The sequence below is a fragment of the Aotus nancymaae genome, unplaced genomic scaffold (genome assembly GCF_030222135.1).
Source record: "Aotus nancymaae isolate 86718 unplaced genomic scaffold, 86718_ANA_hifiasm-v0.15.2.pri h1tg000076l, whole genome shotgun sequence".
In the NCBI taxonomy this organism is placed as follows: domain Eukaryota; kingdom Metazoa; phylum Chordata; class Mammalia; order Primates; family Aotidae; genus Aotus; species Aotus nancymaae.
The window spans coordinates 10,643,383-10,660,890 of record NW_026988491.1 but is presented as its reverse complement, the minus strand read 5'-3'; the positions used below and the strand labels follow the sequence as shown (position 1 = coordinate 10,660,890).

Genomic DNA, 17,508 nt, shown 5'->3' with positions numbered 1-17,508 from the left:
TCGAACTCGAGACCTTTCTTCTTCTGCGGGCGGGGAAGCAGGCAAATAGCCCGGCTCTCACAGAGTGCCTATTTCTTCCCCGAGAACCAAGGTGCTCAGGTGGGTAAACTCAGGCCACAACTCTGCAAAACTAGTCCCGCAAGCAGGAGCCGCTCCCTGGCCCTCGGGTCTCTCAAGCCCCGCCTGCTCCATGCTACGGCCCCGCCCAGAAGGAGAGAGACCCCGCCCGCTCCGCGCTGGCAGACACTCCAGCTGCTCTGAGCCTCCAGGACAATCCCGGGCCCGTGCCGGAGATTCCCGAGCTTCCCCGATCGCTTTCCAGCCTCCCTCCGGCAGCTGATGTGGAGGCGGCGGAGATTGCCGAGGGGGGTGGCCCCGCCCCCTCAGCGGGCCGCCACCGCTCCCCTCACCACAGACTCCCGCGCGGGCTGGAGTCCTACATCCCGGTCCCTCCCTCCCTCTTTCTCTCTCCCCGCCTTCCCGGTGCTGCCACAGTGGCGGGTCGGAGGATCCCGGCCAGTCAGCTCGTTCCTGCCTCGCGCCCCTCCTCCCCACAAATAAACAGCCCTCCCCACGTCTTCGGAGCCCGGACCGCCCCCTTCCTTCCTCGGACGGCGTGTTGTGAGGGAGAGTGTGAGCCAGCGCGGCCGGCGGGCGAACTCTGGGAGTGCGAGAGGCGGGGCGGCGCGGCGGGCCGGGCCGGGTGTTGCGTGTGCGTGCGAGGGCGCAAGCGAGTGCCCGTCGCGACCCGCCAGTGGCCCCGCGCCGACAAGCCGGCGGGCGGGCGGCCGGGCTAGCAAGCCGCCAGGCGAGGAGCGGCGGGCGCGAGCCGCAGAGGGGCGCGGAGTCCGCCCGCGCGCACGCACGCACGCACGCGGGGGGCGGGGGCAGGCGCGCGCCCGCCTGTCGCGACAGTCGGGGGCGAGGCCCAGGGGGAGGTGGCCTGTCGCGGGTCGCCCGGCTCCCGGAGGCGAGGGGGGCGCGGGCGGATGGCGGAGGGCGCCCAGCCACAGCAGCCGCCTCAGCTAGGGCCCGGCGCCGCCGCCCGGGGCATGAAGCGGGAGTCGGAGCTGGAGCTGCCGGTACCCGGAGCGGGAGGAGACGGAGCCGAGCCCGGCCTGAGCAAGAGGCCGCGCACTGAGGAGGCGGCGGCCGACGGCGGCGGCGGGATGCAGGTGACTGCGCGGGACGAGGCGCCCAGTTATCGCACGGGCGCGGAGTGGGGCCGTGAGGGGCGGCCCCGGGCTACCTGGCTTGGAGAGAGGGAGGGCCTCCGGGGGTCCTGGGTTGGAGGTGGAATGGGGGGCCGGTCGGGGCCTGGTTGGAAGGTGGGGCGAGGTCGGGCTAGGAACGAAGGTTGCAGGAGGATCCCGGTGTGCCCGAGAGGGTCCTGATTGCTGAGGGGCGAGGAGGCGCGACGAGCGGATAGGTTTTTGGGGGAAATCGAACATGGTTGAGATGGATTCCATTTCTTCAAATCCTTCCTTACTGCCTTGGGATGGAGTGGAAGCCGGGATATCCTGGGTCCTCTGGACTGAGTCGAGGAAAAGGGGACCTGGTGGGAAACCTCCCAAGAAGAGGGAGTACCTTTTGGCAGCCCTGGCACACGCTGGGATGGGGAAGGGAAGTGGCGTTTGAAGGAGAGGAGTGAAAAGCAAGAAAACTCGAGAGAGCCCTAAGGAGATGTGGCTGGGATTGTGGGTTAAATCAGTTACACAGTGAAGTGTGAGAAGTACAAGGAGTTTGGAAGTGTTGTGGGAACACGGTGGTGCTCAGTCTCATTAACTTTGTGGAGCATACTAATGAGTCTGAAGGGAGACACCAGACATGTCCCTCCTGTACTTTGCCAACTGGATCCTCCATCGCCAGGACACAAAATAGCTCTTTAATGTCCTGGGTAATAAAAAAAATTTTTAGGGCTATTAGAAGACTGGATTCTCAATTGTGGTTTCAAAGATAAAGCTGGTTAATTTGGGTAGGGAATGGGAAAGGTATTGATCATTTCAGCCGACTTTATAGTTTTGAGGAAGAGCTTGAAATCTTTGTAGGTTTTAGGGTTTGGTCTCTGTTCAGAAAATACTGCGATGAAATGGTGAGGCTCATCAGCAGTTGCGCAGACATGTACCTAGTTCCCTCAGTCATAGGATGTTTGAGGTAGGACTAGACATCATCCTTTCCAGGGGTTCTTAACCTGGACAGGCTTGGAAGGTTCTTAGGATAGTCGATGTGCACTTTTCGGTGGAGGAGAGTCGATAGTTTTCATCTTTGTTTTTTTGGGGAGGGAATTCCAGTCCCAGCTTGTTTTAACCACCTTATTTTATAGATGGGGAATCAGAAGTCCAGAGAAGATGAGTGACTTGGGTAAGGCCGCCCAGTTAGCTGATAGTAAAAGGAGAACTGGAAGCCTGGTCTTCTAATTCCTATTCCTGTGCTCTCTCCATTACACCACTCTTGGAAATCTCTGCAGTGCTAAAAGACTTCCTGTGCTCTGCTCCCTGCTTTTCAAGCCTCTGCCTGACTTCCTGTGTTAGGGAGCTGTATTTAAGCCTAGCGTGTTTGGTGTGTGCTTCTTGCTCTCCTTTGTAGAGTTTACCCTGTTACTTCTGTTGGTTTGGGTAAAGTGACCGTCTTGGTGTTTGTTTTTGAATTCTTTTGTTTCGTTTGCCTGCTTTTATTTTCCATTAGAACTGTCAGGCAGAGGGACTGTGAGAAGTGAAAGCTCAGGACCATGGAAAAAGAGACAGGAATGTGGGAGACTTCAGGTGAGGTGAGCTAACCATTGGATGGTAAGGAGGGAAGACTGGATGTAGGTGCTGGTGAGCAGGTTCTCCTTCGTGTGTATATATATATTTATCTATGTCTGTATGTATTCATTTATCATTTCTGTCAATCATAGTTAATAGTGAGACCCCCATCCCTTTCCCTCCTTTACTCTTGGGGCCTGTTATCTGCTGCCTTCAAATTGGCTAAAGAGAGTGATATTTGGAAATGGAGCAGTGTTTAGGGACTTCGTGGGGGTGTGCAGAGGAAAGAGTGGATTAGGTCCTTGGGGTACAAATTGGCAACTGATGTATCCCTCAGAGAATCCTTTTTTCATTCTGTGTATTTGTGGGTGTTCTTTATTTTCTTTCTCTACATTCCCCCTCTTTTTTTTTTATTGAGACAGAGTTTCGCTTTTGTTGCCCAGGCTGGAGTGTAATGGCAGGATCTCAGCTCACTGCAACCTCCACCTCTGGGTTCAAGTGATTCTCCTACCTCAGCCTCCCAAGTAGCTGGGATTACAGGCGCAGCTAATTTTTTGTATTTTTAGTAGAGACAGTGTTTCACTAGGTTGGCCAGGCTGGTCTCGAACTCCTGACCTCAGGTGATCCACCTGCCTCAGCCTCCAAAAGTGCTGGAATTATAGGCGTGAACCACTGCACCCGGCCTTCTATATATTCTCATTGTAGTTTCATTCCCCTATGTTATATAAGTATTCAAATCATTATTAATTTAGCCCTTGCCTTCAACTAGCTGAATGGTTCTGAAGAAATCTCTCATTCTGAGGCCTCTTGTTTTCCTTAGTTGTAAAATAAACTATGTGTACAGATGATTTCTAAGTTAACTTCTAAAAGATGTAAGCCCAGTTCACTGTCCTTAAGGTACATGCAATCTATGTTAGGAGACAAATGGGTGAAAGGTTTTTTTAAAGAAGTGTACATTTTTAAGGAAGTGTGAGTATTAAATGAATATATTTAATGTTTATTCATTGAGCTAACATTTAGTGAGCAGCTGCTACATGCCAGTCACTGTTTTAACCCTAAGAGATATAATAGTGAACAACAACAACAAAACCCCTTGCTCTCGTGGAACTCATATTGAATGGGAAGAGACATCTAATAAATCAACAACTATAACTGTGTGGTGATAAGGGCTGAAAAGAAAAATAGAGCATGGAAAGGGAGAGGTGGAAAGGGAGAGAATGAAGATGAAGACCTCTGATAGATGGCTTATGAATGAAGTGCGGGAATGGGCCATTCAGTTGCTTTTGGAAAGAGGGTTCAGGTAGAAGGAGGTGAGGGTACAGAGGCATTGAGAAAGAAGATTGCTTTGTTTGGTAACAGGAGACCAATGTATTAATAGCTGGAGCAGAATGAGCAGGGGCAGGGAGTCTTAGGAGATAGTATCAGCGGTGTAGAAATACCTATAGGCCCCATGTAAATACACACTTTAAAAATCTTAGTATAGGGCCAGGCTTGGTGGCTCAGCCCTGTAATCTCAGCACTTTGGGAGGCTGAGGCAGGTGAATCACAGAGTGTGAGACCAGCCTGACCAACATGGTGAAATCCCATCTCCACTAAAAATACAAAAATTAGCCAGGTGTGGTGGCATGTGCCTGTAATCCCAGCTGCTCAGGAGGCTGAGGCAGGAGAATCCCTTGAACTCAGGAGGCGGAGGTTGCAGTGAGCCAGGATCCTGCCACTGAACTTCAGCCTGGGTGACAGCGAGACTCCGTCTCAAAACAAACAAACAAACAAATAAACAAAAATCTTAGTGTATCCAGTGTTTTGGGTATGTGGTTTGATTTAAAGTACATGTTTTTTCTTTTTCTTTTTTTTTTTTTTTTTTTGAGATGGAGTCTCACTGTTACCCAGGCTGGAGTACAGTGGTGCGATCTCAGCTCACTGCAACCTCTGCCTCCTGGGTTCAAGCAATTCTTGTGTCTCAGCCTCCTGAGTAGCTGGGATTACAGGTGTGTGCTACCACACCCTGCTAATTTTTGTATTTATAGTAGAGACAAGGTTTCACCATGTTGGCCAGGCTGGTGTCGAACTCCTGATCTCAGGTAATTTGCCCACTTTGGTATCCCAAAGTGCTGAGATTATAGGCATGAGCCACCACGCCCGGCCTGTTTTCTTAACATGTTTTCTAGCTCCTTCTGTGAAGCCTTCCCTGACAGCTTAGTTCACTGCATTCAGATTCTACTCTTTGCCTCCTGGTATATTAATGCTTAATTGTGTGTCATCTTTTATTGTCCCTTAATTGTTTTGTTATTCTTGTTTCACTACTAAGATTGCAAGCTTCTAAAAGATAGAAACTATGTTTCCTTTGTATTTATCCTTTGTAATACCTAACAGTTTTGGGTAGGTGGTAAGAGCTTAATGCCTATTAAATTGAAATTGAAATTTACCTTTTACAAATAGTTAAGTGTTAAAAAAATTATGAAATTCCAGAGTGAGAGTATCATCACAGAATTTTTTAGACCCTTCGAATGTCTAAAGATTAACCCCATTTTTGTAGAATAGGGTCATTTACTGGGGTCATTCCCAAGACTGCTTACCAAATGGAGCTGTAGTGCTGAGCTTCAGATTCCAAAAGTGAACCCTGTTAAGTTCTAGCACTGAACTTTTGGAGTAAATCATCACTTCCCAAAATGGAGTTTAGGAAACTCCAGAGAGTCTGTGATGCTGTTATTATAATTGTTAGGCTCAGAAGGAACCCTGGGAGAAAGAGAGAAAGTGTCAGTGCTTTCAAGGACAGTATATAGAATCTTGATGTGAGTGAAAGAGGAGTCAGTGCAGCCCTGGAAATAGTATAGAAATAGAGAAACCTGAACCACAGAGTAGGAGAGAAGTGACAAACTCAACTGGAAAGTTGATGAACAGTTTGAGAAATGTAAAGAGAGTACTTAGAAATACTGTACTCAAACTTGGGGGGAAGTAAATTGAGTTACATATAGGGCTATTAGAGCTACATTTCACTTTAAGTCTAATATGTATGAAATTTAGGCTGTATGAAGCGTACTGGGGGAACGAATTCTTTTGGTCAGCTTTTCTAGTGAACAATTTGATTAACAAAAATTTTGTTTTTGTGCGGTTTTCTAAGTTTAGCTGCTGTATAAGGTAAGGTATACCTTATTATAACTTTCAGCAAAATTCTTTATGTCAGTGAATTGTTGATATGGTATAATTATTATATGGCTGAGTAACCACTTCTCACCATAGAATCATAAATCCAGTTTAGCCAAGTGGGTTCAGCAGTTATTCCTATTAGCAGCTGACTCTAGTAGTAAGATGACTTTCAGGTTTCAGGGAAGGGGTTCCAGATAGCCTGTAGTTGCTTTGTAGATGCTGTATTTATTGAAGTAGTTTATTTTTCCATTTGCTTTTTTATGGCTTATTTCCTCATAGGTGGATATCTCTTTGTACCTTCGTTTGGGTATTTGGTGCTGAAACTAAGCCTGGTGCTACCATTTGAGAAGAGTTATTAAAATAATGTGCTTTCTTTTTTCTTTACAAGTAATTTCATGTATTTCACTGAAATTACTGAATTTTTCATCTCTCCTTGTCCTACTTCTTGGGCTGCCACAGCAAAATACTATAGACTAGCTGGCTTAAACAACAGACGTTTATTTCTTGCAGTTCTGGAGGCTGGGAAGTCCAATATCAAGGTGCCAGCAGATTTTGTGTCTAGTGAGGACCCACCTCTTGGCTTGTGGATAGCTGCCTTCTTGCTGTGGGCTCACATGGGCCTTTCCTCAGTGTGTGCTCTTGAGGAGGGAGAGTCAGTGGTCTCTTCCCCTTCTTTTTTTTTTTTTTTTGAGACGGAGTTTTGCTCTTGTTACCCAGGCTGGAGTGCAATGGTGCGATCTCGGCTAACCGCAACCTCCGCCTCCTGGGTTCAGGCAATTCTCCTGCCTCAGCCTCCCGAGTAGCTGGGATTACAGGCACGCGCCACCATGCCCAGCTAATTTTTTGTATTTTTAGTAGAGACGGGGTTTCACCATGTTGACCAGGATGGTCTCGATCTCTTGACCTTGTGATCCACCCGCCTCGGCCTCCCAAAGTGCTGGCATTACAGGCTTGAGCCACCGCCCCCGGCCTCTTCCCCTTCTTATAAGGGCACTAATTTTATCGTATGGGTCCCACCCTCATGGCCCAATCTAAACCTAATTCTAGAGGCCTCACCTCCAAATGCCATTACATTGTGGTTAGGGCTTCAACATAGGAAATTTGAAGGGACACAGACATTAAACCCATAACACTTCCAGAGTGGTCAATATTGTAGATGGAGAAACTGAGGCACAGTCATGTAAAAATTGATGGTTTTTTTCCTCAGGTCTCACAAGGAAGTCTGCAAATGTAAAACTGGAAATGTATTTGAGAAGGAGAAAGTCAGATCCGATTTCAAAATAGAATTATTCTTCAGGGTGACTCGAGATTAGCCTGAGTTGAATTTGTCTCCCAACTCCTTCCCATTTTCTAGCTACTGTCATTTTTTTTCACTATCACACTGACATGTGAATACAACAGAAGCTAACTAGAAATTTAACTTTCATTTTGTTATAAAGCAGACTGGTGCAGACAGGCCTCAAGATTATAGGACTGTGGAGAAATTCAGTTCTGCTACTTCTTATAAACAAAAATGTTACTAGTGAATCTCTAGTTTAACATCTCTCAGGCCTTCAGTTTCATGTCAGGCTTTAAATAATTTGTAGAAAAAGACAGTCATTTTTGTAAGCAGATTTCTTTGAATTTTTGTTGATATACATTTGGTGTAAAGCATAGAAGACATCTTTATTCTGGGGCAAATGTGCACTTCCTTCAAAGACAGGAGGGAAGAGCCACAGACATGATTGGAAGGAAATGGCAGTAATTGGAACATGAGCAGACAGATGGAGTGAGGGATGGTGAGTGCATTTGGTGTTTTAGGTGGCCCCTAGGAGTATTGAGTTTCTTATTCTTCCCTACAACCCCAATACAAGCAGGCAACTTACATGGCTAAGGTTTCATTATCTAATCCATCACAGATCAGCTTGAATAAACCCATTGGCTGATGCTGATCTAGTTAGGAAAGTAGTGCAAAGCTGCTTGAGCCAGGATTGGGACAAATCGGATCAGAACTGCCATGTGAATCCTGGATGCATTTCTGTAATTTGGGTGGGCAAAGTAGTCTGGGAAATCATTTACTCAAGAGAATGAGCAGTCAGCCATGAGTTTTTTCATATATTGTCTTAGAGACTCTTGAGGGGAAAGTATGTGGAGGATTTGATACATTTCTCTAGAGTATAGCCAGATTGCTTTGATTGTTTGAGTGTGAACATTTTTTGGTCACTGATGCTCAGAAGTGACCTTTTTTTAGTAGCATTTGGAGATACCATAATTTTTTTTTTTTTTTTTTTTTAATAGAAATGGTGTTCACTATACTAGCCAGGCTGGTCTTGAACTCCTGATCTTGTGATCCATCCACCTTGGCCTCCCAAAGTGCTGGGATTACAGGTGTGAGCCACTGCGCCTGGCTTTTTTTTTTTTAATTGTGATTGTTTAATTGTGACTTTTGTGAGTGGTCCCTTAATCTGAGACCATAGCGGATGTGTCCCTTCTTTGTTTTAAAAGAGGAGATATTTTTATTGCCAAACTTAATATGTAATTGTATTTGTTATCCATATATACTTGAAATATGATGTAGTAAAGAAACACCATTTAGAGTTTCTCATATTGGATCTGAATCCTGGCTTCTCCACTTACCAAATGAAAGACCTATTCAGCATTTCTCAGCTCCTGCTCACACATCCGTGAACTGGGAGAATTAACATATACTCTTATAAACTGCTATCATGAGTAACTGAGATTCTTTAAAGTGTTTATCAAGGAACCCAGCACTGCATGTTTATTTCTTCCTTTTCTTATATCCTGCTATGCAGCACTCACTAAGTTCTTGCTTACTGTTTAATCTGTATGGAGTGGTTAACATGCTTCTGATTGATTAAGTGCCAGAGTTGGGAACTACTAGAGATGAGCAGTGTGTTAAAGGGGAAATCTCATTTGCTCATCATCCATGGTGGAGGAGCGGAATGAATCTGGTTATTGTGGTCTCTCTTGTCAGAGGGAGGGCAAACAATTCTTTGCTAAGGAGTAAAAGGACTGCTGCAGTATCACAGTGTCTACATTGGGGACATAGGTTTCCTAGAACCCGTGGGATCTCTGCTGGGAGGGTGGGTGACAGATTCACTGTTTGTTTTAGTGGTACGTGGAATACAGGAACAGTGAAAATGCTGTGTTTCAAATTTTATAGGTTTTGTTAAATATGCTGGTTCAAAAGTGGCACTTTTTGTTCTTATTTTGTCTATGGAAATTGAGCTGGGATGCCTTTGTGTTGTTTCTCATTGTCTCTTTTCAGTCTCTTCAAACCCACTCTCCAGACTGCTAACACAGTGATCTATCTAAAAGAGCCAATCTGGCCGGGCGCAGTGGCTCATGCCTGTAATCCCAGCACTCTGGGAGGCCGAGGTGGGCAGATGACTTGAGTTCAGAAGTTCGAGACCAGCCTGGCCAATATGGTGAAACTCTGCCTTTACTAAAAATATAAAAATTAGCTGGGCGTGGTGGCGCATGCCTGTAATCCCAGTTACTTGGGAGGCTGAGTCAGGAAAATTGCTTGAACCCAGGAGGTGGAGGTTGCAGTGAGTGGAGATCGTGCCACTGCACTCCAGCCTGGATGACAGAGTGAGACTCTGTCTCCAAAATAAAATAGCCAATTTGTTACTCCTCGCTTAAAGATTATCGACTGTTCTCTTGTTTGGGCTGACTTCTGCATAACTTTCAAGCTCTACCTCTTTCTACACTCCCAAGTCCATGTCTAGGGGCTTAAAGTTTTCTGAGCAAATCGTGCCACCCAGGTTAATGAATACTTCTGTGCTTTTGTTTCTTTTCCTTCTACCCAAAGTTCCTGCTTCATCTCTTCTATCCCACATTCGTAAGGCTCAATTTTCAATAATGAGTTTGGATATTGATTCCTCCTGGATGCCTTTTGTGACTACTTTCATGTCTCTCACTCTCCTGCTGTCTTCCAAAACATCATGTCCATAGCTCTGTTAAAGGACTTTTTAGATTGATACTTGATTGAATGCCTGCCCCACCACACTTACCCAGACTGGAAGATCCTTAGGAGGCTGTAGGATTTAGCACCATGCCTGGGCCCAAGTAGTGAAGAAACTGTCCATTTTTGTTAAATTGAACTTTGTCTTCCTGCTTCTCAGTTGGGGCCTGCAGATGGCTTTAATTGTTTATCCAAATTTTCCCTGGGGGGTCTGGCCCTTGGTCTGCTTTCCATCCCCTGTGAAGACTGCATGTTGTGTGATATGTGAATGTTACCTGATCTTTTCATGGATATCAGGGTTAAAGGTGAGAGAGAGGTCTCTGAAAACAGAAGCTGGAGTAGAATTTAACTGCTGAATGTGTTGGGTAGGCATAGCAACCTGATATTTAGTTTCCTGTGTTCAGATACTAATTGAGTGCACGTGTGTATGTATAAAAAGCTCCTTTGTGTTAGTGTGGTTAAGGAGAAAAGAGGAGCAACACAAGTGAGAGGGGCAATTAGAGCCAACCTGTTTCAGTTCACTGGAGCAGGCTGTTGATTTACCTTTTTACAGTGCTGCTGCAGGTTTCTGGAGTATAGTAGTTTGCATATATTACCACGATTTGGGGTGAGAACTATTTGATCAACTAGGGACTTTAACCTTTCCCTTCTCAACCAGTGAATTTCGTCAGATACTATAACTTGTTTTTTGTTTGTTTTGTTTTTGTTTTTTTGAGACGGAGTCTCGCCCTGTCGCCCAGGCTGGAATGCAATGGTGCGATCTCTGCTCACTGCAACCTCCGCCTCCTGGGTTCAAACGATTCTCCTGCCTCACCCTCCTGAGTAGTTGCGATTACAGGCATGTGCCACCACGCCCAGCTAATTTTTGTATTTTTATTAGAGACAGGGTTTCACCATGTTGGCCAGGCTGGTCACGAACTCCTGACCTCGTGATCTGCCTGCCTCCCAAAGTTCTGGAACCGTGCCCAGCCTCGTAGCTTGTTTTCATGGATCTGGGGAAAATACCAAGCGGAGACACTTCACAATACATGGTATTTTTCACATCACTCATATTGGATGTGTTTGAAAATAAGGAAGTTTGGTATTGTTCTTTTAAATCTCAGTTTTGGAGATAGATTTATAGAAGTATTTTGTAAGAATTCTCTCTGGCCCTTGTTCTCCCCTCCCGCTTTACTTTCAGCTTCTGGTTTGGGGTCCTGTATAATCCTTGTCTGTTCTAGCCAGTTTAGTAGGGGCCTCTTTAGCTGTAAATGATTATACTTTATAGTGCCTCTGGCATTTTTTATTCTAAATGAATAAAGGTAATTCTGAGAAGGGAATGAGAGACAGCAGACTATATCACTGCCTTCTGATGTGTCCTGCACTTACGTGGCATCTAGAAATTTCTGCCAGAAATTCAAGGCACAGGACACATGATAAATACCACGTATGAAGTAGATGACATTCTTGAATTATCAAATGATAATGATTGAATAACTGCTTAAAAGCCTGTTTTCCCAAGGGTGGAAAACAGCTTTTGAGGTTTAGACTTCCACATGGGTGTGTTCAACCATAAGACTTGAGTTGTTTTAGGGACGTAGGTTCCTAGACAACACCTTGGTATGTGGGTTTTTCCCATGTATAGGCTGGTTCCTTGGTTTCTCCTTTGTTGAAGAGGAGAGATTTTGCACTGGGTATTGGGTATTTTATTCCAGGCATGTGGTTTTTGAGGAGACATACTGTTTATTTGTTTATTTATTCTGGCTTCATTGATTTTTTTCAGATTCTAATTGGAAATACCACAAGCAAAGCATGATTTGTTATGAGGGATGGGCGGTGTGACTGTGGGACTCTCCTAGCTCTGGGGATTGGGGTGGAGGCAGAAGCTACACTTGTAAAACTAGGGGAACTACAGACAGGGCCTGGAGAGTGGTAGTGTCCAAATGTGGCCTGCAGCTATTACTTGAGTTGGAATACTTTTGGACAGAAGCTCATGGGAATTTCTTTCAGTTGATTTTTTTTTTTTTTTTTTTTAAGAATCTTTTCCCTGTACAAATTGGCAGTTGTTTGAAGGAGTGGGCCATTAATTGCTGTCAGCCAGAATGATTTTCAAAGCAGATCTATATGGATTTCATTTAGGGGTTACTTTCAGGGATATGTGGCTTGTTCTGAGACAGGAGGACGTTGGTTCCATTTTCCTGGAAGTTGTTGGGACTCCTGGATGGGCCTGCTCTATTTATCTTGGGCCATTAGGCAAGTGGAAAAGCAGCTACATAGTTATCCCTGTTGCATGGAGTTTAGTTTCATAGTTCATCCTCTCTTGGGGATTTTTATACAGTCATACTTAACAGCCTAAAGTTTGTTTGCCCCGTTTCTTTTTTTTCCTTCTTCAGTTCAGTGGTCCACAAAAATTCTTGGGAGGGTGGGTAATAATTTCGGCTGGAGAGCAGGAATTGTAGATCTTTTTTTAGGGCCCACCTCTCCCCCACCTCTCATTCAGCTTCTCCCTCATCTGCAAAAGCATCTGCAAATGAGGTCGCTATCCTCTAGTCAGACTGGCTTGTCCCCTAATTCATCTGAATATGTGGCTTTGACAGCTTTCACCTGCTGTTTCTTAGTTTCTAGCGGATGAGGTAGTAGGATTGTGTGATTTCAGAGTGAAAACTGGCAAAATTGAAAGATGTTTTGTGGTGGTTCTCAACATCCACAAAGCTTAATTCATTGGTTTGCACCTCATACAAGCTTCCAGGAACATGGTCACTGTTAGTGGCTGGCACAGTGGGTTTGAGGCTTTGTTGGAACTTCAGGAAGTCTCCCCTTTGGCAAAGCTTACAGGGAGTTGATAGTACTTGTTCTGCAAATCTGAGCCTGGTCTTATGCTATGCACACCTTGTTTAAAATAATGCAGAGTACTATTATACAGCTATTGCTTAAGCAGGCCATTTCATATATATCTGTATTTGTTATATACTTACATAAGATTTTACTGTATGTTTTGTGTTATATTTGAACTTGAAGTCATAGTCTTACTCATGACTCTTATTAAGCTGATAGTAAATTGGCAAATTTTGATACCATCCAAGACTTTGTGGTAATGCTGGTTATATTCAAAAAGTCTGTATTTGGGTTTAGAAACTAATTTTTCTGTTAGCTAGCTCCTCTTCATTCCCAGGTGCTGTTCACTACTTATTATAGACCTCTTCTGTTTCTCTACTTTGTTAAAAGTCTTTAGTTGCTTGTGCTACTGAATAGATTTTTTGCTGCAGCATTTTAGCTTTGAGCTGGCTGTATTGTACAGTGTTGGAGATCAGTTGGTTAACTTTGGCATTTCTTACCTTCAGACTTCAGCATTAAAGTGTGTTAAGTGCATGTAGCAGCCCTTCAGAAAGGTGCTTATCAGGGACTCTTAGTGATTTTTGTCAGCTGTATAAAAATGCTGTAATTAATAGATAACCTGTATCTGTGTGTGCATGCACTGTTTTCTTTTATGCTTACTCTGCATTTCTCTCTTTAGGAGTAGCTTGCTTTTCAATCCTGGGGAGCCTATTTTAAGAATCCCTTATTTGACTTTCTTGAGTTTGATGTATGTATCATTTACCCCATCTGGATTTTAGCTTTACTATGATTTATTTTTTGCAGTATTAGAGGCAAGTAGTAAATACTTTGGTTTAGCAGTATCTCAGAGCTTAAACCTGAAAAATTTGATTCAGCATTCTAAGATAGGAAATTATTTAATTTTCGCTGTGTTGTATGGATTACTCTTTGAGAAATGATAATAGGTATCATCCTGCCCATGCCCCAGCCCCTACCCAAAAAAGTTACATAACTTTGGACATTAGAATTGAACATATTTAAAAAAAAAACCTATCACACTGTACTTTTCATAAGCAGATGCTGTGATGCTGAGATATTATGTAGCATTTTCCAAACTGACTTTTCCAAACCAGGATTTACACCCAGGTTCTCTACCTGTAAGTTAATTCCTAACTCTAAATTCATGAATATGTATGTAGTGAAATGTCTCACTCTCATTTATGCTTCCTATCTGTCCCTATCCCCTTTACCAAACAAGTAACCACTATTATTAGTTTGTTATCCCTCCTCCTCTCTCTTTAACACAAACAGTAGCATACTTTATATGTTCTTTTTTGTTCCTTGCTTTTTTCCATTTACTGTATCAGAGGCTAATATTTCAAATGTAATAGGGTCTATTAAAGTTTTCATTTGTGTGTTTGTGTGTGTGTTGCTTAGTGAAGGTTTTACCACTCTGAGATTTTAAAAAGTAGAATGGACTTGCAGACAGACAAACCTGAGGTGATGCACCAGCATTTCCACTTCACAGCTGTGGGATCTTTGTTAAGTTACTTAACCTATCTAAGCCTCAGCTTTCTTTGTAAAATATGTTATAGGGTTAGTATAAAAATAAAAAGGAGATACTGTATGTAATGTGCTTAGTTCAGGGCCTGACACATAGTAAGTATTCTATTACATAATAGCCATTTTTATTATTATGACTCAGTCCTATTTTCTTATTCTTGTCCCCAAGTGCTTTTTGAATTCTTCTTAAAGGCAGGAGCAATTTTTTTTCTTTTAGAGGGTCTCACTCTGTCACCCAGTTTGGAGTGCAGTGGCACTATCATAGTTCACTGCAACCTTGAACTCCTAAGCTCAAGCAGTCATCTACCTCACCCTCCCAAGTAGCTGAGACCATAGGCATATGCCACCATACCCAGCTAAGGAAAAATCTCTTAATTTTTGTAGCCTTGTGCCCAGGATATAATATAATAAGAACTGAGTAAATGTTTGTTGAAAAAGATAGATCAACTTTTATACAATCTATTTTTAAAAATCTTCTTAATAATTTGTGTTGCTTTTTCTATAGTCATCCTCCAGATTTGAAGCATGGTGACTAAAATTGCACTTGATACTCAACAATTAAATTTATGTTGTTATTGGCCGGGCGCGGTGGCTCACGCCTGTAATCCCAGCACTTTGGGAGGCCAAGGCAGGTGATCACGAGGCCAAGAGATCAAGACCATCCTGGCAAACATGGTGAAATCCCGTCTGTACTAAAAACACAAAAATTAGCTGAGTGTGATGGCACGTGCTTGTAATCCCAGCTACTTGGGAGGCTGAGGCAGGAGAATGGCTTGAACCCTTTTAGGTGGAGATTGCAGTGAGCCAAGATCGAGCCACTGCACTCCAGCCTGGTAACAGAGTGAGACTCCATCTCGAAAAAAAAAAAAAAAAAAAAAGTAGCACCCTAGCCTGGTAACAGAGCGAGACTCCATCTCAAAAAAAAAAAAAAAAAAGTATTTTATTATTTTTAAGAGATATTCTTATTCAGTCACTCACTCAGGCTAGAGTGCAGTAGGATCATAGCTTAGTGCAGCCTTGAACAACTCAAGTGATTCTCCCACCTCAGCCTTCTGAGTAGCTGCACCCAGCTTCCATGTTACACTTTATAAAATGCATTTTACAGTTTATAAAATGCTTTCGTGCAGGCCCTTACTTATTCTCTACAACAACCCTGAAAGATAGGTGATGAGTATTCCCATGTTTCAGCTGAAAATATACCTCTTTAAGCCTCATGACTGGGACGTGGCAAAGCTGATGCTCTTACGCAGCTCTTCAGGCTCTTTATCCAGTGCCTTTTCATGATGCTTAAGACTGAAACAGTATGACTGATGAGGAATGGAGTGAATATGGACTTCATTGGTTTGGCATGCCAAATATTTAATATGGAAAACATTTTACCTGTTACCTGGCAGCTGACTAATGTAGAACTGGGATAATTTGTTGTGGTATGCATGATAATTTGTTGTTGTTTGTTGGTTGTTTTTTTTTTTTACCTCAAAGTTAATTCCATTTCTAATTTTATTGTTAATTGAACAATAGATCGACAGCAGATCAATCAATGGATTGATAATGGTTGGTAGTAGAAAATCAACAGAGCTATCTCTTTGCTCTGTACAGGGGAGCTTCTTCCTTCAGTCTTCTCTCTTCACTTCTTGCCTATTAAACTCTCCACTCCTTAAAACCAAAAAAAAAAAAAAATCAGAGCTGAAGGCCTCTAGAAATTATCTGGACAAGCCCTCTGTGTTAGTCATGGAAAATAGTCAGTATACTCAGTTTTATGGACAACATATCTCAGGCTGAGAGAGAATATGTGATAGCAAACAGTAAACTCAAACTTTGGCTTTAAGGCTCAGTAGAACCTTTCATTTCTTAGTCTTCTTGGTGTGATTTTTCTGACAGTTTCTTGTATGGAGTATTTTCTTCTTCCTTTTACATTTTCTTAATGCATATATATTCACATGGTTAATGATTCAAAATATGCAAAGCGTAGAAGAGTCAAAAATCTCTGCTTTCTCCTAGCTGCCCATTTTATTTTTTTGAAAGTAACTAGTATTATTCATTATGTGCATATCCTTCCAGAGATAGTGCCTACATAATATATTTTTTAAAAACTTTATTGATAGTATTAGTTTGCCTACTATTTTGCACTTTGCTTTGCTTTTCTATTTGAAAATCATTTCGTATCAATTTGTAGATTTTTCTTCTATTCATTAGCTTTCTGGACTGGTTAGTACAGGACCTCAATATAGTATGATTCTGCATTTTAATGGAATCATGAAATCACAGGTTAGGAGACCTAATCTACATCTCTATTCTTTCACATGAATACCCTACAAATACCTGATGGTGATACCTTTTAGAGATGTCTGAGTGAAAGGTTGGTATCCTCATCTCTCTATGTGCCCCAGTCAGCTGTCCCTGGTCTCTTTGCCACTGGTAGAGCACATTGTGGGTGAGATATTGTATATGTCATTGAGTTACTAATTATACTCAGGATCTGCCATGAGTCATTGTACGTGGAATCTAACTGCAGTGTGATTTTTATTCATGATAACATCTTGTATACCAGATGTTTCCCAAATGCCTAGGTTTATCCTGATTGAATGCCACTGATTTCAAGATGCTGTTCAGTGAACCAAGTTTTGTGTTGAATTGTGAGAAAGGAAGGTTTAGTTTCTAATAGGTGTTCCCATCTCAGCAGCCATAATTGCCGCTGGCTACCCTTAACCCCTTGTCTGTGGAAAGTCCTAGGATTGAGTGAATGCTCTTCTTCCCTGGGCTGTGGCCTCTCCGTGACTCAGACTTGATGGGAAGTAAGTAGATTTGGTTCAACAAATAGAGAATATAAACACACACACACGTGTGTGTGTATACTGAACAGTGTGTTTGTGTATACTGAACAGTTATTGGATTCTGATTCAGATGTTGAATTAATGATATCAAGCGTAGGCTTGACTCCAGTTAACCTTTATAGACTTCTGTATTTAAAGATTTGAAATAAATTTGCTTTTTAGAGTTGGCTTCTGCAATAGCCCTTTTTCTCCATGAAAATATTATAGAAGAGGTAGTGTTCTAGCTGTTTAGAGAATGAGAATGAGGTCAGTAGGGTTGTGTCTCACTCTCTAGGTGAATGTTGACCTCTACTCATTTCTGATCTCACCATACAGTCTTTGTGGTCCCAAGGCTCTGCAGTAGATGAATTAGGCCCGCTGTCTCTGTGGCCTGAGTCGCACAGGTTGGTGTTCCTTCCCCAAGTAGTGAATGGAAGCAGGCAGGGCACCAGATGCTGTGTTGTTTCCTCTATTGCTTTTT

The 17,508-nt window shown here is 43.3% G+C and overlaps 1 protein-coding gene across 24 annotated transcripts in view; it reads left to right on the top strand.

Annotated features, from left to right (window-relative positions):
• The first annotated feature begins 588 nt into the window (after positions 1 to 588).
• RBFOX2 (RNA binding fox-1 homolog 2) overlaps positions 589 to 17,508 on the top strand; it is a 290,265-nt gene continuing 273,345 nt past the window's right edge. For 18 of the 24 annotated variants that reach the window (XM_064367967.1, XM_064367964.1, XM_064367958.1 and 15 more), the window contains exon 1: positions 990 to 1,175. In XM_064367967.1, coding sequence (XP_064224037.1) covers positions 990 to 1,175 — 186 coding nt within the window. Of the gene's footprint in view, positions 1,176 to 17,508 lie in introns of all 24 variants that reach the window. The other 6 variants (XM_064367978.1, XM_064367974.1, XM_064367971.1 and 3 more) reach the window with 1 other exon arrangement.